This window comes from Myotis myotis, unplaced genomic scaffold, assembly GCF_014108235.1.
Source record: "Myotis myotis isolate mMyoMyo1 unplaced genomic scaffold, mMyoMyo1.p scaffold_m19_p_9, whole genome shotgun sequence".
Lineage (NCBI taxonomy): Eukaryota > Metazoa > Chordata > Mammalia > Chiroptera > Vespertilionidae > Myotis > Myotis myotis.
The window spans coordinates 61,168,339-61,190,403 of NW_023416401.1; the positions used below are offsets into that span (position 1 = coordinate 61,168,339).

Sequence of the window (22,065 nt, forward strand, 5' to 3'; positions counted from 1 at the left end):
TGTGCAGGACGTAGCTGATTGATGTTTCTCTCTCATCGATGTTTCTAACTCTCTATCCCTCTCCCTTCCTCTCTGTAAAAAATCAATAAAATATATTAAAAGAAAAAATCAGATATTTGAAAGTATCTTGAATTGAGTGACAATGAAAAACAACATATCAGAATTTCTAGGATGCTGCTAAAGCAGTACTTAGGAAGCAATTTATAGCATTGAACATCAATATTAGAGAAAAAAAGAGGCCACAAATAAATTACCTCAGCTTCCACCTTAAGAAATTAGAACAGTGCAAATTAACTGAGTTGGAGGGGATGGGGTATAATAGGCAACTATTGTTTTTGTTGCTCTACATTCCTTATCTTGGGAAGTCATTCTTCCCTCATCACCCATTCCAAGTGATTCTGGTGAGGTTGAAATTCACAATAGCCCTTGGAGTATGCAGCCCATAATAATACTCTATTCCCCTGGGTTTAGTGAGTGGTCCAATATGTGCAAGCAGTAATCCAAGCTGGGCCCACCAGAGACCTTTCCTGGGATTTATTGATATTAAATACTAGAGCCCTGGTGCACGAAATTCATGCATGGGGTGGTGGTGGTCCCGGTCCCTCAGCCCAGCCTGCACCTGCTCGCAATCCAGGACCCCTCGGGGGATATCCAACTGCCTGTTTAGGCCCAATCCCTGCGGACATCCCTCTCACAATCTGGGACCACTGGCTCCTAACCACTCGCCTGCCTGCCTGCCTTGCCTGATCGCCCCTAACCACCTTTGCCTTGGCTCCTGCAGCTTTGTCTGGAAGGTCGTTTGGCTGTCTGGTCTAATTAGAATATTATGCTTTTATTATAGATACTTAAGTAGGGGAGGATATTATCTTTTTCTAGGCTTTCCAAACTGGCTAATGTAAGCCTAGAGCCATCTGTGCCATGTCCTCCATACCTTCCCCATAGGGAAGAAGGCTCTTGACAATGGGACAGATGGACCAGAGAGAAGCAGAGTGGAAAAGGGAGAATCTTAAGGCTATCCTTTGAGCCCTTGGATCTATCCAAACCTGAAGCCAAATAATCCATTTACTTGGTGACTTATGAGCCAATGTATTTCCCCTTGGGCTTAAGCCAATTTGACTTGTTTCTCCTGTTTGCAATTGAAGGAATCTTACATGACAGATAGGTGAAGTGAGTTGACAGTAAAATATTGGAGCTGGAAATCTAAAATCAGGTCTCACTGCTACCAAAGCTCACAGTTAAATACCATTTCCTACTTGTGGGAACAAAGGGGCAAATACTTGTGATTCAGAATGGAGGGGATGAGCAGATGGGAGAAGCTATGGACTTGCACCAAGTAGGGGAACAGTGGCCTTAACTCTAGAAAGCCTGACCTGAGACTGAGCTTTGAGGGAAACCACTCAGCTCAACCCACCTGGAGAAGTTGCTTCACCTCAGATCCCTAACCCTTGCGAGAGAGTCAAGAGACATAACAACAGGACAATGGCATATTTATTTACAATTGGACCAAAAAAAGGCATACAGGCATTTTTAATTAAAAATAATGATGATGATGATTTAAAAAGTCAGAAAAATTGATGATGTTTAAATCCTTTATGAGGAGTACATTTCCCTCCTCCCCCCCAAAAGAGAATCTCTTAGGGAAAAAAGAAATCCAAGATTTGAATAAACAAGACTCCACTATCATTCTCTACTGCTTGAGTTCCCTTTTCTTCAACCTGATTCTTGGTGGCTGCCACTTGGCACTGTGGAGTCACTGTGAGGCAAGGTTGAGAAGTTCACTGGTTTGATTGGTGGAGCTGGTATGGGCCGTTCTGAGAATAACCTGGGAGGGGGGAGGGGGTAGAGTATGTTCCTAGCTTAACCAGCATCCTGAGCTTTGTCTTGTGGTGGGAGTCCCAAAAGGGCTGGAGCAAGGGTGAGTGGCTGTTACTTAAACCCTAATCCCAGGGTGGGTTTGGTCTCTTGCAATTTAAGAGAAAGTGACATGCACAGAGTGGGTGGGCAGTGAGGGTGGAGGGAAGACTTGGCCCCAGGAGTGGGTGTTGATAAAAGAGCCAGATCTGCCATGTTAGTTACCTCTAACTTGGGGTAACTGGCTCCTTGCCTATCCCTGGGAATTGGGGAAGAAATGACAGAATTTACCTTCCATTTCCTTTTCACCAGCAGTTTTCTGGGTGTCCCTCAAAGGAGGCAAGAACTCAAATGGGAGGAGGAAGGGAATGGGTTTGGCTAAAAGAGCTGTGCATGGGCGCTAAGGCTGGGGGATGTCAGGGAGGGAATGCCTCTCCCCAGCCATCTAAAGGAAGAGAACTGAAGTCTCCAGGCCTTGTTCTGCTCGAAGTGGGGGAAGAGAGACCCCCACCACCAGCACAGTTTGCAAAGAACAGCAACCCCCTGAGGAAGGGACTGGGGAGAAATCCTAAAGGGTAAAGACCCTCAGCCCAGGCACAGACATGTGGATATACTTGGATTGGCTTTGGAAATACCTGGCCCTGGATCCAGGATTTCATGGCACAGAGATAGTTCGCTGCAAGTCTCTTCTCTGCTCCAGCAAATTTCCACTGCTCCCTAGTACTTCTGGGGATTTCCTTGTAGCCACCAAGACTGGACTTGCTCCTGGTGACAAGACGACCCCGAGGCCTGGCTAGAAGCCCTGCCTTGGGCAGCCCCGGGAGAAGGCTGGAGAGGTGAGAAGAGGGAGGGAAAGTGGCTGGTAGAGGCAGGTTGGCACTGAGGATGCATGTCCGGGCTAGAGCTGTGCTTGTCACGGCATCAATGGCGAGGATGGACGGTGAGAGGCTTGGAAACCTCACTGAAGTCCCAGAAGGTCTGGTGTTTCCTTTTCCAGTTAGTCGTGGGGTGGCCAACAGCCCTGAGGAACTGAGGTGGAGACAGTGACCAAAACCCAGTGTCTTGGTGGACTTATCCATGCTGGATCCATTGTTAAAAAACATAAAACAAAAAAACAAGGAAAAAACCCCTAACCAAAAATAAACCTGAACAGGTCCCAGAGTTCCTGCTGAAGGGAACTTTCTTGGTACTGAAGAAAAAACGAACCACAAAAACGTCATCCCCCACAGAATTGGAATAAGATGATGGAGAAAAATGCAAGATTTATCTACAGGTCCTCCCGCCCCCCACGCAGCCCTGGGATCCAGGAACACTGTGCCAGGAGTTACATTCCAAACAAGCAGGAGTTACTTTATTTTGCGTGCCTGCAGTTCCCCACGCAGGGTGGCTTCCTGTCCATAGACGGAGTGGGCATGGCTATGGTCCACCCCCATCAGTCTATCTTCACAGCAGCGTAGATCTTACGGACAAACATGTAGGCTGCATAGAAGCCGATGGTGCCCGTGAGGAGCCAGAAGGACAGGACCATGAGGGCTGTGTAGCCAAAGTAGAGGAGAGAGGGGATGAACTCGACGATGTCCAGCTGGAACATGAGCAGGGGAGAAAAGAGAGGGGTGGACACTTATTGCCAGCCTGCCATGGCCAACTGCCCCCTCCCCATGGTTTCATGGCAAAGCCTGGCAGGAAAAGGGGCTTGCTCCAGAGGGGCAGCAAGGGGCAGACGGGGCCCACAGCCACAGCGAGCCTTCTTCCATACTAGGGCCCGTGCATTGCCTTGGATTCTCACGACGACCATGGCAGGTTATTAGCTCATGTTACAGGTGGGGCACTGAGGGGTTAAACAATACCCACAGTTACACAGCCAGGAAGTAGAAGGAACTGGGGCTTGAACCTGGGGCTAGAGTGCTAGGAGTCCAGGGCCCAAGTCTATTGACCCAAGCCATCTGGCTGTGGTAAGAGGGCTAGGAGTCTCCCAAGGAAAGGCTGAGGAGCTCACTGGGAGACAGGTGTGGCTTAGGGGCGAGGGCCAGATGCAGTACGAATAGATACAGCCCTGTCACTTCTTTACCCTCCAGTCCCCAGGGCAATACAGTGAGACTCCTGAACGGCTGGAGTAGCAGACAGGGAACGGGGGAGGAGAGGCGTTTCAGAGTCCCAGCTTAAGGACCAGAGAGCCACCATATGCCTGCCCCAGCCTACGGTCCTCTCTGTCTCAAAACGCTCCTGTCACTTTTTTCAAAAATATATATTTTTATTGATTTCAGAGAAGAGAGGGAGAGAGAGAGAAACATCAATGATGAGAGAATCATCCATCGGCTGCCTCCTGCACAACCCCTACTGGGGATCGAGCTCGAAACCTGGGCATGTGCCCTTGACCGGAATCGAACCTGGGACTCTTCAGTCCACAGGCTGACGCTCTATCCACTGAGCCAAACCACCTAGGGCTACTGTCACTTTTTAACACCTCACAGGGATTTTATCTTGGAGCATTTTGGACTCCTCTGTAGAGTTTTGAGGCTTGGGCAGGGAGGCCAAGGATTTGTGTTGTGCTGGTATGTCCCGTGGTTGGCAAAGTGCGGCTCGCGAGCCACATGCGTCTCTTTGGCCCCTTGAGTGTGGCTCTCCCTAAGCCTTAGGAGTACCCTAATTTTTAAAAAAAATATATATCTTATTGATTTTTTACAGAGAGGAAGGGAGAGGGATAGAGAGTTAGTTAGAAACATCGATGAGAGAGAAAACATCGATTCAGCTGCCTCCTGCACATCTCCCTACTGGGGATGTGCCCGCAACCAAGGTACATGCCCTTGACTGGAATCGAACCTGGGACTCTTGAGTCTGCAGGCCGACGCTCTATCCACTGAGCCAAACCGGCTAGGGCAGGAGTACCCTAATTAAGTTAATAACAATGTACCTACCTATATAGTGTAAGTTTAAAAAATTTGGCTCTCAAAACAAATTTCAATAGTTGTACTGTTGATATTTGGCTCTGCTGACTAATGAGTTTGCCGACCACTGTGCTAGGCCAAGTGGAGCTAATCTGGAACCTTGGTATCAAGATCTGCCTAGATACTAGGTAGGACCTGCGTGGGGCCTGCTCCAGGGCTCATGGGCAGACACATGGTCCCAAAATGCCAGGAGCCCAGAAGGAAACAATAAAGTCACTGTTTTGTTTTTCTGTTTTTTAAGGATGTATTTATTGATTTTATTTTATTTTTTAAAGAGAAAGAGGAAGGGAGAGGGAGAGAGAAAGAGAAAGACTGGTGTGAGAGAAACATCCATCAGAATTGAATGGATGACCTTTCAGTGCACGGGACAACACTCAACCAACTGAGCCACACCAGCCAGGGGCTGTTTTTTAAAATTTTTTAATCATTTAAGGACATGTTTGGAGAGAGAGAAAGGAAATGAGGGAGGGAGGGAGGGAGGGAGGGAGGGAGGGAGAGAGGGAGAGAGAGGGTGAGAGAGAGAGAAACATTAATCAGTTGCCTTCTATATGTGCCCCAACTGAGGATGGAATCGGCAACCCAGGTATGTGCCCTGACCGGGAGTTGAACTGGCAACCTTTCAGTGTACAGGACTATGCTAAACCAACTGAGCCTCTCTGGCTGGGCATAAGGTCACTGTTTTGAGACCTTCCTGAGGTCAAACATTCTCAAACTGAAGGTGAAGGCCATGTTCTCAGGCTCTACCCGACACCTCTCCTTTTATAGCCTTTCTGTGGCTGGAGAAAGGATGATGTGAGGTGGGGGCAGGGGACAGGGTAGCGGTAAGTCCAGTGGTAAAACCAGGAAAGGGATGAGGCAAATAAGGCAGTACTGGAAGGGTGCTTTGAAATTCAGACAGGCCAAGGCCGTCATTTTACAGACAAGACAGGCTCTGGGGATGGAGGAGGAGGTTTTAAGAACAGAGAAGAAAGAATGAGGCAGAGGAAGGAAGGACAGGAGACTATGATGTGACTCTAGGGCGCCTGGTAGGAGGCTATGATAGTTATGATTTGCTTGCCCAACACTGTCTCCTATCTTCCTTCTGCCCAGTGTTTTGGAGTACCCACTCCTCACTTTGTGGTCCTGTTGGGGCTGTCATTCCTAGTATAAAACCTAAGCTAGTCAGAGTAAGCCATCCTATTGGACCTGAGGAACAATAAGGGATGGATGGCATGTAACCTGGGCCAATAACAGTTTTCCCTTAGGGATCGATGATATGATGGTAGAAGACAGACGTTCTTTTAGCTCTGGGGGTGCAAAGCTGAAAAAAAGGAGCCTCTAGGGCTGCCAAGGATCAACTTTCCACTTTGTGGAAAGATCCTGCCAGCAGACTGAAGCCAAACAAACACCATGTGCCCGAGCCAGGCGAGCCAGGCTCCCTTTCATTCGCCCGCACTTTACCTATGTGGCTCACACAGTACAGACGATCCGAGATGCAGACAAAGCCGTGGCCCGTCCTGTCCTTATTGTGAAGGACTGAACCGTACTTGAATGAAGAAGGGAAGGAAGCATCCAGAGACAGGACACCTGAGGTCCTAAATTTGGGTGCTAAAGGCTATTTCATCATTTTCTGTTTTTATATTTACTAACTCTTTTCATTTATCCTCTTTATCCTTCCATGTTCTTTTTCCCCCGCTAGCTTCTTGAGGTGAATACTGTTATCATCAATGTCTGTTTTTCCTATTAAAAGCATTGGTAGGTGATATATTTCTTTTAAGTACCCCTTTGGCTATATGTCACAGGTTTTTCATGCAATAGTTTCATGGTTATATATTCTGAAAGCTTTTGTCTTCCAAACATACAGAACATAGACACTCTTTCCTAAAAAGATACATGTTCTAGAGCAGAGACAGTTCTATACTGGCATTGGTCCCACTGTTGATGGGAAAGTAAGATTCAGACACTTGAGTTTTTCCCAGCACCCTCTTCTCCACTATCCTGCCCTAAAAGGGCTAAGGGAACTTGTGAACAAAATAAGGGTGGTACCTTGTTAACAAAATAAAAGATGGCATAGACCAGGACGTAGAATGCAGATCCCCCGGAGACTAGGAAATTCCTCCACCACCAGCGGTAATCCTGAGGAGGAAACAGAAGGGTCAGAACTCTTCCCAAGCTTCACAGGTGCCCAAGGAGCTAAAGGCTCTGGGTAAGAACAGTAATATTTGGGATGATGGGAATGTTTTATATCTTGACTAAAATGGTGGTTTCACAACTGTATGCATTTTCAAAGGCACATTAAAAAGGGTGAACTTCGCCCTAGCTGGTTTGGCTCACTGGATAGAGCGCCGGCCTGGGGATTGAAGGGTCCCAGGTTCGATTCCGGTCAAGGGTATGTACCTTGGTTGCAGGCACATCCCCAGTGGGGAGTGTGCAGGAGGCAGCTGATCGATGCTTCTCTCTCATCAATGTTTCTAACTCTCTATCCCTCTCCTTTCCTCTCTGTAAAAAAATCAATAAAATTATTAAAAAAAAAAAAAAAAGGGTGAACTTCCTTGTTAATAAAATACACCTTAATTTTAAAAAATCAACAACAACAAAAGAATAGTAATAACAACTAACATGTTGTGAGAAAATGCTCCCCATGAGCCAGGTACAATTCTAAGTGCTACATGTGAATCAGCCCAGTTTAATCACTGTAGCGGCACTCTGAGTCAGGTGCTACTGCGACCCTTGTTACATTAGGAAAGCACAGAGAGGTTAAGCAACTGCAACCAGAGCTACTAATGAAGGAGCCCACTGAATACATGGAGGCTCAGAGAGAGGAAGTGATATGCCAGCCCGAGACCTCATGGCCAGAGGGGGAACATGGGAAACCCAGACAGCCTCATGACCCATTCAATGTTGGACCCAGGTTCCCCACCCCCAACTCCTGGCCCCATGCCCCTTACCTCTGCACATAGCTGAAAGTACACCATGACAATGCTGATTTGTGAGCAGGATACCACCAGGATGATGAAGACGAGGAATAGGAAGCCAAAGAGGTAATAGAACTGATTCTCCCAGATTGCCTGCGGACACATCACAGCCGGCCTTCAACTAGCCTGCTTCCACCCAGTGGCCCTTTCCCCTGGCTTACCCTGCCTGCTCTCAGGACACTAGCCCTCAGGTAGGACTGGCATACCACTTGTCACCAGGGCAGGAATGGAGATATCATCACAATACCACCAGGGGCTATGTGCCTGGCACATGGCTCTCACTGGCCCTCCTGCCTGGAGCAGAGGGTGAGCCAGCCTATTCTTAGGGAGTGGCTGGGGCATGGCTGACCCTATGATGGGTGGGCTCTACCCTGAACACTGCAGCTTGTAGAAAGCTGCATCACACCCTTGTCAAAAGTATATAGCAGCCCAGCTGGCATGACTCAGTGGTTGAGTGTCGACCTATAAACCAGGAGGTCAGCGTTCGATTCCTGGTCAGGGCACATGCCCAGGTTGCGGGCTCAATCCCCAGTGTGGGGCATGCAGAAGGCAGCAATCAATGATTCTTTCTCATCATTGATGTTTCTCTCTCTCTCTCTCTCTCTCTCTCTCTCTCTCTCTCTCTCTCTCTCTCTCCCTCCCTCCCTCTCCGAAATCAATAAAAAATATTAAAAAAAAAATTACACAGCAGCCACCACCACTCAGGGGGAGCTTACCACACGGCAGGCAAGCTACATGCTTCATGGACATCTTCACATATGAACCTATGAAAGGGTGGACTTTTACAGTTAAAGAAGTCAAGGCTCAGTGAGGCTGGTGACTGGCCCAGGGTCACACAAAGAGAACTGAGGTGGCTGCGCTGGCGGGGAACCCCTTCTCTGACCCTTTTCCTAGGTAGGGCTGGGTGAGCAAGGGGATCTCAGCCGGGAGGGGCTGGGCCACTCCAGAGCAGCGAATACTTGTCCAGCACTGACTGGGTGCAAGGCACCCTCAGTGCTGGGCACCAAGTTAGTTGAGACAGATTTCAATGGCTGTGAAGAGATCTGCCAATTTTCATTGCACGCCTGGGACAAGAGCAATCGTCATCACAGCCACAGCTACAATTTAACAAGCGTTTCTGACTGTCAAGCACCCTGCCTTTTACAGACATATTTCAGCCTCACAATGACCCTGAAAACAGGCCTCATTCCCTCCATTTTCCTGAGTCTTTTGAGTAACTTAGGTAAATCTGCACAGGAACCCAGAAATCAAAGCAGATGCAACAATATTAAAAATAGTGATGATTGACTGCAGTATTACTGAAACAGCTTCTATTCATTGAACCCTCCCACACTAGACCCTGCACACATGCTGTATCTCATTTGACCTTCCAAGCCATCCTAAGAGGAAGGACTGTTATCCTGTTGGGTGAAAAATGGGTGCTCCAAGAGGTTAAATGGCCCATCTGAAATTTCAGAGCCAGTAAGAGGCAGAGCACCTCGGTGAAGGGGAAGGGATGCTAGCGGCGATGAAGGCTGTGTGGTGTGGAGGAAAGGGGAGCAGACAGCACTACTCACACTGAAGATGAAGAAAAGTTCGATGAACATGGCACCAAAGGGCAGGATCCCAGCCATGAGAATGCTGCAGCAGAACAGGAGGGTTAACATTGGGAGGAGACCCAGCCATTGGAAGCCCAGGATCCCTCCCTAGCTAGCCTGACTGAGAAAGCTTGCACGGTGTGGTGGTTCTAATTCTTTCAGCATGCTTCTGTACCATTATAGCCTCTTGAGAGGTAAGCCGGTGGGCATCATTCTCTCTGTTTTATAGATGGGGAAACTGAAGTACAGAGATGCAGGCTGACTTGCTTAAGGTCCAAGCAATGGTTTTAACCTGTGTCACTGCACCTTTCCACCCCTCCCCCAACCTGGTTCCTAGGCCAACACCAAATCTGGCTATAACTCGGTCCTCTTTATCTTAGAGCAAAACTAAGCTTTCATGAAGTCTACTAGGCCCAGCTGAGCTGCAAAACACCAGTCACAGCATCCTTGGGGGGACGCACCTTCTTCCATGTTCTCCTAAGAAGAGCAGTGCTAACCTTACCATTCCTGAAGGCCCCTCTGGAGACTCACCCCACAAATCGGTTCATGTACCACCGCTGTTCAGGGATCTGCCGGGGAATCTGGTTGGTTCGCACAGGGTTGTCATATGGCTGCTTTCTGAAGCCGAAGTAGTAGCCCAGGTAGACGAGGGGCAGGGAGATCCCGAACCACATGCACAGCAGGGCCACCATAGTGGGGAAGGGCACCTGAGGACACAGCACCATGAGGCCCCATAAGGCCCGGATGCCCAGGTTGGAGACTGCAGAGGGAAGGGGACCTTCTAGGGTCTCAGGGAAGGAGGGTGTGTACAGCAGGGCCACCATCATGGGGGAGGTCCTACAGACACATCCCCACAGGGCTTCTGGCCAGAACCTTCTGAAGCTGACCCCGGCCCTGGGGAAAAGTGGAGTGCACATGGAAAACCACTTGGGCTGTAAAGACAGAACCACAGCATCCCAGAGCTCTTCATCCAGGGAGGAAGTGGGGAAAGAACAGGGACCGAGGAAACTGAGGGCATGAAGGGAAGATGAAGAGGCCAGAATGAAGGGACATTATGTGTTTGGTATGTTAAGTGAAGAAAAAACGGGGGGAGGGACACACTGCACAAACAGTGTGTTCCTTATTTTGTCAAGATAAAACCCTGCAATATACTACTAACTAAATGAAGCAGGTTATATAACTTTATGTCTAGCACTCCATTTTAATAAAAATACCCAATATTTAAATGTGTAAGTGCCTAGAAAGACCTATACCAGTCGTTGGCAAACTCATTAGTCAACAGAGCCAAATAGCAACAGTACAACGATAGAAATTTCTTTTGAGAGCCAAATTTTTTAAACTTAAACTATATAGGTAGGTACATTGTTATTAACTTAATTAGGGTACTCCTAAGCTGGCCTTTGCTAAAAATGTCCTCAATCTGATTGAGGTACGTTCGCTGAGGTCGACCCCTTCCAACTCTCCCATCCACACTCGTCTTGTATGCTTGTTTCAGATAGACTAGTGTGGATGGGAGATTGGAAGGGGTTGACCTCAGCGAACGTACCTCAAAACAATGTACCTCCCCCGCACTGTGTATCCCACGGTCCGCCTGTGCCGCATCTCCCGTCGCTCGACCGACCGACACGCCCCACTTCTTCTAACACCACGTCTTCAAAATAGACTCGCCCAGGCCGAAAACCGACTTCTGCGCATGGGCCACGAAGTTTCAATCGCACTGTACGTGCGCGCCCACACATGGTATTTTGTGGAAGAGCCACACTCAAGGGGCCAAAGAGCCGCATGTGGCTCGCAAGCCGCGGTTTGCTGACCACTGACCTATACCAAAAAGTTGTTAGTACTTTCTCGGCTGGGGTATGGAGGATGAAAACGAATTTTTCACTTTCTTCTTTAACTTCTTCTCTAAAGTATTATGTTTTGATAAGAATCATGCAAAAAGAGCCCTGGCTATTGTGGCTCAGTTGGTTGGGTGTTGTCCCATGCACCAAAAGGCTGTCGGTTCAATTCCCAGTCAGGGCACATACCCAGGTTGCATGGTTGACCCCAGGTCGAGGGTGTGCTGGAGGCAGCCGATCGATGCTTCGTTCTCACGGATGTCTCTCTCTCTTTCTTTCTCTCCCTCTCCATTCTTCTCTCTCTAAAAATCACTAAAAGATATTTTTAAAAAATCAATTTAAAGAAAAAAAAAGAATCATGCAAAAAGAAATTAATTAATAAAACCACGCCAGGGTACAGTGTCGCTGTCTGGAAGCAAGAGGGGCCAGGTTGGGGAGCTTCATCTAGAGAACTCCCAGCTGTCCCAGTGGGGTCCCCAGACTACAGGTTCTCAGCCCCTCCATGTCCTCTAGGACTCAACTCAAGAATCATTCCCCCCAGAAAGCACTTCCTGATTCCCAGAAGGCAGGACTCATGTTCAAGTACTTAAAACAGAACTTATTCCAAAGTAAGCATTTTATAAATGTTTGCTATTATTATTTTATAATTTTTAAATTACATTCTTCGATTTTAAATAAATCTAAAAAGAGGAAAAAGAGTGAAAAAAATATAGTAAAGATCTGCATAGTATTTATCTCTGGGTGGTTGGATTCTGGGTTATTTCTGACTTCTTTAAGTTCCCTGTACTTTCCAAATTTTCTACAACTGAGTGTTTGTAATGAGCAGTTGGTTATTGGAAGAAAATGTTGAAAGAGAGAATGAACACAGGTATAAAAAAGAGGAAGTGAGAGGAAGAGCGCCACTGTTCTTCCTGGGCAGCTTCCTGGGCCACTGGAAAGAAACCAGTACTCCGGCAGCCTGGCCTGGAAGCCTCACCCAAGGTCCGTTAGTGAGCACCTGCAGGTGCAGGGGAGGTGGCTCTACCGGCTGTGGCTGAGAGTGCAAATGCCTGCCTACCTCTACCACAGTCCTGCTAATTAATCAAGACCCCATCTTCCAACCCTCAACTGAGTTCACAATCCTACTCAATGAGTCCTGGGCAGCTGCTAGGAACAACGGGGGCTGGCAGGATCCCCCTCTGAGGATAGAACAACCTGCAGGGGCTGGTCCTGAGGGGCAGGCACTCTTGCAGAGCCTTGTTTTGGGACACTGACCTAATAAATTCACACCAAGTAGCTTTCCCTTGGTTGGAACAAAGGGGAATTCCCCAGTTGGCCCCTGGACTATGGACACCTCCCTATAGAGAAGTAAGTTTTGGCCAGCTGTCTGAAAAGCCCACAGGAAGGCCAGGGCCCAGGCAAGAACATGGGCAGGGCTGGGGAAACCCCAGCTAGCCCTCAGCCCCTAGAGCTGGAAATAGAACTTTGTGAAGACCCAGAAAGGGAAGGGAACAGCAGAGAGTGACCTACGGGAGTAGAGCTGAGCACAGCTGCCCAGCCCCCGCTTGCTGGGGAGGGCACTTACCGCTCCTGATGAGTGCTTTCCCCAGATGAAGCAATTCAATACGAAACAAATGCCGAAAACCACGCCAGGGTACAGTGTCGCTGTCTGGAAGCAAGAGGGGCCAGGTTGGGGAGCTTCATCTAGAGAACTCCCAGCTGTCCCAGTGGGGCCCCCAGACTACAGGTTCTCAGCCCCTCCATGTCCTCTAGGACTCAACTCAAGAATCATTCCCCCAGAAAGCACTTCCTGATTCCCAGACTAGGTAGGACTCATGTTCTTTATCCTCTTAGATTCCTGAACAGCCCCTTCCTTGTCCTCATACCAGTTTGTAATTCCATATTGTTGTAACCTAATCTGTGTCTGCCTACACCGCAGACTGAGGAGTGTGCCCTCCTGTTCACTGATGCAATCCTAGCACTTAGAACACAGCAGTTGCTCAATAAACATTTGTTGAATAAAGAATGAATAGCCCTGGCTCGTGTGGCTCAGTAGACAGTGTTGGTTTGCAGACTGAAGGATCCCAAGTTCGATCCCAGTCAAGGGCACATGCCAGGGTAGCAGGCTTGATCCCCAGTGGGGGGCATGCAGGAGGCAGTTGATCAATGATTCGCTCTCATCAATGATGTTTCTCCCCCCTCCCCATTCCTCTTCCTCTCTGAAATCAATAAAAAAATATTTTTAAAAAATAAATGAATAAAACTTTTACAAAATGTATATGTCTAGCCCAGCCAGTGTGGTTCAGTGGTTGAGCGCTGACCTATGGACCAGGAGGTCATAGTTTCAGGCTCGATCCCCGGTAGGGGGCGAGCAGGAGGCAGCCAATCGATGTTTCTCTTTCTCCATTCCTCTCTCTCTAAAAAAAGAACCATGCAAAAAGAAATTAATATATGTCAAGTATTTAAAACAGAACTTATTCCAAAGTAAGCATTTTATAAATGTTTGCTATTATTTTATAATTTTTAAATTACATTCTTCGATTTTAAATAAATCTAAAAAGAGGAAAAAGAGTGAAAAAAAATATAGTAAAGATCTGCATAGTATTTATCTCTGGGTGGTTGGATTCTGGGTTATTTCTGACTTCTTTAAGTTCCCTGTACTTTCCAAATTTTCTACAACTGAGTGTTTGTAATGAGCAGTTGGTTATTGGAAGAAAATGTTGAAAGAGAGAATGAACACAGGTATAAAAAAGAGGAAGTGAGAGGAAGAGCGCCACTGTTCTTCCTGGGCAGCTTCCTGGGCCACTGGAAAGAAACCAGTACTCCGGCAGCCTGGCCTGGAAGCCTCACCCAAGGTCCGTTAGTGAGCACCTGCAGGTGCAGGGGAGGTGGCTCTACCTGCTGTGGCTGAGAGTGCAAATGCCTGCCTACCTCTACCAGAGTCCTGCTAATTAATCAAGATCCTGGGAGATAGAGTTGGCTCCTAGGCATCCTTCAATTTCTATGTCCTGGTGGAGGACAGAAAGGGCAGGAGCTGTCGTCACTGAAGGGGAACAAAGGACCAAAGTCTGGAAAACAGACTGATGGTGACAAGGGGCCTGGCTGCTTCTGCCGCTTTGCACCAGTGGGCAGGGTGTATACTACTCCCCGCAGCCCTGACCAGTGTTTGCCCTTCAACTTTTACACTTAGGCTTGGTGGCTAAATTCAGTTATTCTGAATCCTCTATTTCTTCTCTTGCTTGAGACATCAGACTAAGTAGGCTAAAAATCACCTAAATTCAATCCCCTCATTTTATATGGCAACTAAGGCCCTAGGTTCTGCTGCACCAGTGGGTACGAGCCCAGAATTCCTGACTCTCAGGATATGCTCCTCCTGCTCCATCATGCTGCTGCTTCCCAGGGCCTGCTGACACTGCTCCTGAGGAAACCAGGATGAGACTGCTCAGCTCCCACCAACACCAGGAGGAGGTTGAGGACACTTACACAGAAGGCTCCTTTCTTCCACCGATGGCCTTTTAGAGTGCGGTACAGACGGCCGGCGGAAAATCCACCGAAAACTCTGTGGGAGACAGCAGGGATCCACAACAAGGGACCTGTTAGCTGGAGCACAGCTGGCGTGTGCAAGCCCCCAGAGCCCGCTCAGACACACCTACCCCATGAACATGAAGAGGAAGCAGGCAGTGGTCATGAGAGCTCCCCGGCTGGAGGGTGACAGCATCCCAAGCATGGCCACAACTATGGAGGGAGTGGACGGAGGAGAGAGAGTCAGTGACTGATCAATCGCCAGGCCCCATCCCCCATCCCAGGCTGGCTGACAAGGACTTGGGCAGATGGAGCAAAATAAGTATACTCCCTTCCTCTTTATAGGAGAAAACTGGGTCTTAGCTGGGGTTCAGAGGGCTGCAGCTTTTAGCCCACAGGGTACTTGCAACCATCCAGGCATTGAGCTGAGAGCATTATGAATGCTAGCCACTACATCTGCTTTATCAACCCTGTGAGGTGGAGGTTAGTTTCCCCAATTTCTTTGATGGGGAAACTGAGGCTCACAGAAGTTAAGATCACAAAGCCTGTCATTCACAGTCACAAAGCTTGCAGTTGAAATACAAATCTAGGCAGATTAGTTGCCAAGAGCTTAGATCTTAAAAGTTCTCATCACAAGAAAAAAAAGGAACTATGAGAGATGATAGATATTGAATATTAACTAAACTTATTGTGGTGATCATTTCACAACATATACACGTATCAAATCATTATGTCATACATCTTAAACTACAATGTTTTATGTCAATTAAAAGATGGATAGCCCTGGCCAGTGTGGCTCAGTTGGTTGGGTGTCATCCTGTGCACGAAAAGGTTGCCAGTTTTATTTCCGGTCAGGGCACATTCTGGGTTTTTGGGCTCAATCCCCGGTAGGGGACTTGTAGGAAGCAGCCAATTGATGTTTCACTCTGGCATCGATGTTTCTCTTTTTCTCTCTCTCCCTCTCCATTCCTCTCTCTAAACGAAAGAAAAAGTTGGATAAAATCTTAAAAATAATTTTAGGCAGACTGATTTCAGAGCTGCCTATAACTACTATATATTAGTTTTGGGGGGGTTATTTTTGAGGGGGGAAAAAAAAAGATCTGATTCCAGCCCTCATTTTGGTGCTGACTTGATAAATCACTTCATGCCTAACTGCAAAAGGAGGCCAACCTCACAACACTGATGTGTGGCTTCACTGACATAGTGGACATGGTGGGCTATCAACAGTGCTGAAAGCTCTGATGAGGATCAAATTACCAGGGCCTGGGGTTGAGAGGACCTAGCCTTTCTGCTGGGATGGACAGCTCCATCTGGCCCAGAGATGCTGACATGCCTTTTTCTTCAGGGAGAAAAGCCTACCCTTCTCTCAGACTCAGCCCATGCTGCTCTGGTGACAGCCTCCCACACCAGGCCCACTCACAGATGACGATGAGGATCATACAGAAGAGCTGAATGCCTGAGCCCAACAGGGAGCTGAGGATCATGGGGTACTGGGGTGGCCTGAAGACGTCACCGTGCACCAACTTCCACCCAGACTCTTCCATGGTGTCTTCCTACAGCAAAGGGCCAGAAAGTGAGGCTGTGTCTTTGGCTCTGGTATAGGTAGCTCCTGTAGGGCTCACCCCCAAGGACCCACTCTGACTAGGGATGAGGGTCCCTCAGGTGTCAATCAGCTCTGCTGTGACACAGGAGTGTTAAGTGACACGATACAGTGCTTTTCAGAGAAATGTCACAGGGTACGAGGACACAAACATGAAGCCTACAGCTGCATAAATCTCCCTAAGTTCCACAAACCTTATGCATGGAAAAATAATGTAATCATCAACATACAAAAATGTTAACTGATAATTTTTGGGTGGTGAAATTTAGAAGCAATTAATTTTTTAATGATTATAAAAATAATATGTGCTCTGTCTTGTATAATAAAAATGTAAAAAAAATTTGGTATATGGCATGATAATCAAAAAGCCCTGGCTGGCTTGGCTCAATGGTTAGAGCCAAAGAGTTGAGGGTTTGATTCTGGTCAAGGGCATGAACCTGGGTTGCAGGTTCGATCCCTGGCCCAAGTCAGGGAGCAGGAGGCAACCAATCAACGCGTCTCTCTCACATCGGTGTTTTTCTCTCCCCCGCTTCTCCCCCCATTTCCACGCTCTCTGAAAATCAATGGAGAAAATATCTGAAGACTAAAAAAAAAAAAAAAAAAAAGTAATGTGTACTATAGAAAATTTTTTAAAAATCTAGAAAAACTGAACAAAAGATATAAAACTCATACTCATAGACTTAAAAAGATACAGAAAATAAAATGATTTATACATTTAATGATACCACTGTTTTGATATATTTCCTTTAATCCTTTATGCATTTGTGTATATGTATATATAATTTGAAATTGGGATCATAGTTATATTTATTGTGTACTTGCTATTTTCAGTTGATGTTTGTGAACATTTCCTCATGCCAATAAATAGTCTTAGAAGTATTATTTTAATGTCTATATACTTTTTCATTATACAGCTATATCATAATATAACCAATCCATCATTATGGAACAGTAGGCAATGTCCAGTTTATTTAAATTATAAATAAAGCTGCAATAAATAGTTCTAGATTAGGTCTTTGTATTTCTGATACTTTCTTTAGGAAAATTCTAAAAGATCTACTGGATTAAAACAAGTCAACTATTTTATAGTATTATATGTTCTGTATAATATGTTCTTCCAATTAATTACGTTTCAGAAAACTACCAATTTACATTGGCAAGGGTGGCACAAGAAGGTGCTTATCTCACATTAACCTTGCCAAAAATTAGTCTACGGAAACAAAAATATGTGCTATTTTGAAGGACCTAAACTATTTCTCATGACTGTTTGAATCTGCAGTTTTGGGGGCTATCTCTCAGGTGAAAGCAGTTTTTCACATGTTTACTAGCTATGTACAGTTCCTTGTCTGTAAATTCTTTGTTCATTATCACATTAAAGATTCTAGATTTTTTAAAAGTGATTTTATACCAGTGTTTTAACTGTATCATCTTTTTTTGGTTTAAAAAATTTTAATGTCAAATTCATCAAGTTTTCTCCCCTGTGACTTCTTCCATTGCTTTTATGCTTAGAAATCAGAAAGTCTATCCCCATCATTTTGGGTCATTAAACATTTTTTTTTGCTTTTCACTATTTTTAAGGCTTACTCTATAAATGATACACATACACACACACACACACCCCGTTGGGTCTGGCAGGCTACTCTGTCCTCCCTCTCCAACTCCATCCCTCCCCAACCAAGACCTCGTACAATGTCATCCTCTTTGTTATAGTTGGCAATGTCCTTCCGGAGGGTCCGAATGATAATCATGCTCAGGATGCCTGAAACAAACAGGAGAGGAAGTTGTCAGCATTGCCAACCAAGTCTTCTGTGTCGCATGCCTTCCTGGGACTGGTGTTTCACTGAGGGATGACTGGCATGTGTGAGCTTCCTCCACTGAGAAGTGGCTATACAGCTGCCTCAGGTCCTCTTTTGGGTATAGCTCCACCCAGGTATTCGGGCAGGAGTGAACGGAGGGCCACCCCCCAGACAAGGGAAGGAAAGAGCTGCTGGGATAGGTATGAGGAGAATGGCACCCCAGCTACTCCATGGCCTGGTCCTACCAGCTTCTCCAGTCTCACCTCCTCCCAGGCTCCCCTCTTCTCACTCACCCCTGGTTCTATTTTTTCTTTTTTAAATCCTCATCTGAGGATATTTTTTCTGTTGATTTTTAGAGTAGAAGGGAGGAGGGAGGAGGGAGAAAGACAGAAAGATCAATCTGAGAGACATACATCAAATGGTTGCCTCCCGCTCCCCAACTGGGGCTGGGGATTGAACCTGCAACCCAGGTACATGACCTTGACTGGGAATTGAACTCACAACCCTTTGGTCCATGGGTCAATGGTGTAAACACTGAGCAAACCCATTCAGGGCTTGCCCCTGGTTCTTTGCTGCTTTTATTATCACTTCACAGCTGAATTGCTCTCTCACCTCCATACCTTTACGCAGGCTATCCTATACCCTGAATATCCCATTCTTCCAGATTAATTCCTACTCATGCTAGTATAGTGGTTAAGAGAATAGGTTGTATGACCTAGAGCTAACTTAACTCACAGGACTTCGAGGACTGAAATGCTTATAAGCACAGCAGATGGGCCCTGGGTTATATTAAACAGTAGCTAGCAGTATTTTTACTTCTCATATGATATTAAAATGATCAGTTTCATTTCACCTTTGCCCACCACTCTGCCCCCTGCTTACTACCCTCTTGCCATCTGGTTTCTTGCCAGGCTTGTCCCATTGCAGGACAGTGACCCCTGCCTGACCAGCCTTTCCCTAGTTCTTCCACAGGTGACTCCTCCCATTCAGAGAGGTATTCTCTAAAGTAGCCTTCACCTTTTCCTTACAGCTGTGTATGATCACCTTGTTTATCTGCTTCATGTCACTGATCACTTTCTTTGCTTTTTTGTCTCTTCCACCACCAGAATATAGACTCTGGGTTGGGTTTGCTCACCACCATATCCCCAGCACGTGGCACAGCACCTGCACAGAATGTGCAACACAGTCTTACTGACTGAATGTATGCATGAGATGTATCCATCCCCCCTAGGAGCTCTCCAGAGTAGAGGTCAGATCCTGTTCACCTTTGTGTACCTGATGCCTAGCACAGAGCCCTGAGGCCCATTTTTTATCCATGTTTGGCCGCAAGAACACCCCAGAAGTCCCCCTTAAGTGATGTGATGCCTCAGCCCCTTATCCCTCACCTCCTTGTCCTCTCAACCCTCTGACCTACAGATCTCTCACCTGATAGGAAGAAGACCACAACAACGGAGTTAATGATAGAAAACCAGTGGATCTGCACATCACTCATGGTCAGGTAAGTATCCCAGCGAGAGGCCCATTTGATGTCACTTTCCTGGTGGGGGGAGTAAGCACTTATGAGTCAAGCCTCCTGCTAAACAACTCCTGCCCAGACCAGAACCCTCCTCCCCTGTTGTAGGCTTCAGCCCCTTCTCACCTCCCAGTGTACCGAGTAGGTGAAGTACAGCTGATTTTCCTTGGTGGGATCAATTTCTTGGGGCGAGGATTTGGCACCCTCAGGCAGAGTGCATGAACTCTTCTCATCTACTTTGAGGTCTGTGAGAAATAGAGACTCAGTCTGTTTCTGTGGGGGGCCGTTGCTACTACCCAAGGGCTGTCTGGGGGGTGCCTTCAGAAGCTGCCTGAGGGGATGACATGCTGCTGGGACCCAGGTCTGAGTAGAGGCTGGGAGAACAGTTCTCACCTTCCAAAGGGCCTTAGGTGTGTGTGGGGAGGGGTCTAAGCTCCTCATTTATCAACCTTCCTTCATGCAATTCAAACATTCATTTACTCATTCAATCAGTCCCATTCACATGCAAAGCAATATGGGCTCAGTCTATCATATGTTTACTCATTCACTTAGTCCCCAAAGTTCTGGTACTTTAGTTATCCACTCAGATGCCTCTTTCATTCATCCTGTTATCCATCCATTTAATCAACCAAAAAACAGATCACAAGCATCTACTATATCTCAGCTATTGTGCTGGAGATAAAATGATGAGAAAAGGAGACGGGTCTCTAACCTCCAACACCCAATGGGAGACAGATGATGTCAAAATAATCAAATATAAATGTCCAGCTGTGCTCATGACACTCACAAAGGAGAAGCAGTATGATGTTGGGAAAGTACAGAATGTTTTATTTGAGGCCTCTGTGTATGATTTTGTTTGAAAACTAGGTTCCATAGCTTAAAAATAAAACAAATTAACAACTCCCCATCCCCCCTGAAACCCCCACCCACTGTGGACAAAAGGCCAGGCCTCCTAAATTAAAGAGTGCCCTGTGCTAATAAGCAAGGTGAGACTGGACCAGGTCCGTTGAGCTTGGGCCAATTTTAGTCTAGACCACTTACTCACATAGAAGACAAGAAATACAGAAACTGGTTGCCTGAGAGCTGTCTGTACACTGCCCCTTTCCCTTCAACCCAGAGGGAGCTGGCTGGTTCTTATGAGAGGCCCAGGTAAGCCCCAAGTTGCTGTTTGATCTTGGCTAAGCCACCAACCTCTCGGAGCTTCTGCCTCCTCATATATAATCAAATATACCTGGGGGTTGCCAGAGGTGGTAAACCTGTAAGGTGCAAGGCCAGGACACAACAGATGTCCGCTCTCCCCTTGTCCCCTACCTTCTCTAATGGGAATGCAGTGACCCTACCGTGGCTGTGCCCATATGCTACATTGGGGCCTTTTAGCTATTTCAGGAATCAAGTGTGAGAAAACCCAGGAGTAAAAGCCTAGGCCCATCCACCAGCCCTGCCCCTCTGGTCACACCTCCCCACTCACCCTCCAGCCTGATGCTCTGGGGAATCACCTCGAAGCGGACGACACGGTATGTGTGCTCCTGGTCCTCTTCCAAGTCCTCTCGGTGGTAGTAAAGGATGAAGGAGAGGTGATTGTGCAGGTAGATCTAACACAGACCAAGAGAGAAAACAAAGTAACTAATAGCCAAGGAACAACCAGAAAATCACTCTGGGGGATCACCCTAGGAATAAGGTCACTCCCCTTGTCCAACAGACCAGCTATCCCAACCTTCCCAAAACACTGCTCTCAGAGCTCTCCTATGCTCAGAAACCCTCCAGGGCTCCCTAGGGTTTACCAGACAAAAGCTCATCGCTAAGCCTGGCATTCAAGGCCTTCCATCATCTGATTGTCACCATCTTCCTCTCTCCAAACTCCTCCTTGCCCCATGAACAGTCTCCACTCTGCAGCTCTGTTCATGTCATTCACTCCAATCAGAATGCTGCCTCTGACTCCACTGAGCTCAAGCCTACCTGTTTTTTAAGGACCACCTCCTCAGTGACAATCTCAATGCAAACCGAGCTCCCTCTGAACGGCTTTGGCATTAACCGTCATGGCAGTGGCACATGATCAGAAAGGAGTGGGACTTAAGATTCAGGGTCTTACAACTGTCAGTCTTTTCGCAATTAGGGCAAAAACCCTTTGAGGGCAGGGACTGTACCTCAAAAGAAATGTTTTTGTCCTCAGAATTTTTTTTAGAAACTGAGGTTTTTAGGAACTGTGCCTTTCACCTCCTGGGTAGCATCTGCAAGAGCCTTGCCCAAGAGCGCCTAGAGGAATCTGCCTCAGCCAGTCCCAGAGCTAAATATTTCCTCGTGACTTTGGTTGTGGCTTCTGCAGCCCTCTGAGCACACCAAGACACTCTACCTTGTTCACTTCCATGAAGCCAAGCCGGTAGCCGTGTTCAAACTGCACATCTTTTTCCTTCTTCTTGTCATCGCCGTCACGGTTGGAGTAGAGCTCCAGCCGGGTGGCCACAGGCAGGTTGTCGGCAATGCTGGAAACCCAAG

The 22,065-nt window shown here is 47.1% G+C and overlaps 1 protein-coding gene across 4 annotated transcripts in view; it reads right to left on the bottom strand.

Annotated features, from left to right (window-relative positions):
• Positions 1-1,470: 1,470 nt before the first annotated feature.
• TM9SF4 (transmembrane 9 superfamily member 4) overlaps positions 1,471-22,065 on the bottom strand; it is a 54,018-nt gene continuing 33,423 nt past the window's right edge. Inside the window, exons 5-18 of one of the 4 annotated variants that reach the window (XM_036323772.1) lie at positions 21,923-22,052; positions 21,041-21,164; positions 19,699-19,817; positions 19,485-19,596; positions 17,952-18,022; positions 16,084-16,216; positions 14,795-14,876; positions 14,625-14,700; positions 12,727-12,810; positions 9,859-10,034; positions 9,307-9,370; positions 7,724-7,843; positions 6,822-6,911; positions 1,471-3,433 (exon numbers count right to left, since the gene is read on the bottom strand). In XM_036323772.1, the coding sequence (XP_036179665.1) occupies positions 3,284-3,433; positions 6,822-6,911; positions 7,724-7,843; positions 9,307-9,370; positions 9,859-10,034; positions 12,727-12,810; positions 14,625-14,700; positions 14,795-14,876; positions 16,084-16,216; positions 17,952-18,022; positions 19,485-19,596; positions 19,699-19,817; positions 21,041-21,164; positions 21,923-22,052 (1,531 nt within the window). In that variant the 3' untranslated portion in view covers positions 1,471-3,283. The remainder of the gene's footprint in view (positions 3,434-6,821; positions 6,912-7,723; positions 7,844-9,306; positions 9,371-9,858; positions 10,035-12,726; positions 12,811-14,624; positions 14,701-14,794; positions 14,877-16,083; positions 16,217-17,951; positions 18,023-19,484; positions 19,597-19,698; positions 19,818-21,040; positions 21,165-21,922; positions 22,053-22,065) is intronic. The other 3 variants (XM_036323775.1, XM_036323774.1, XM_036323773.1) reach the window with 3 other exon arrangements.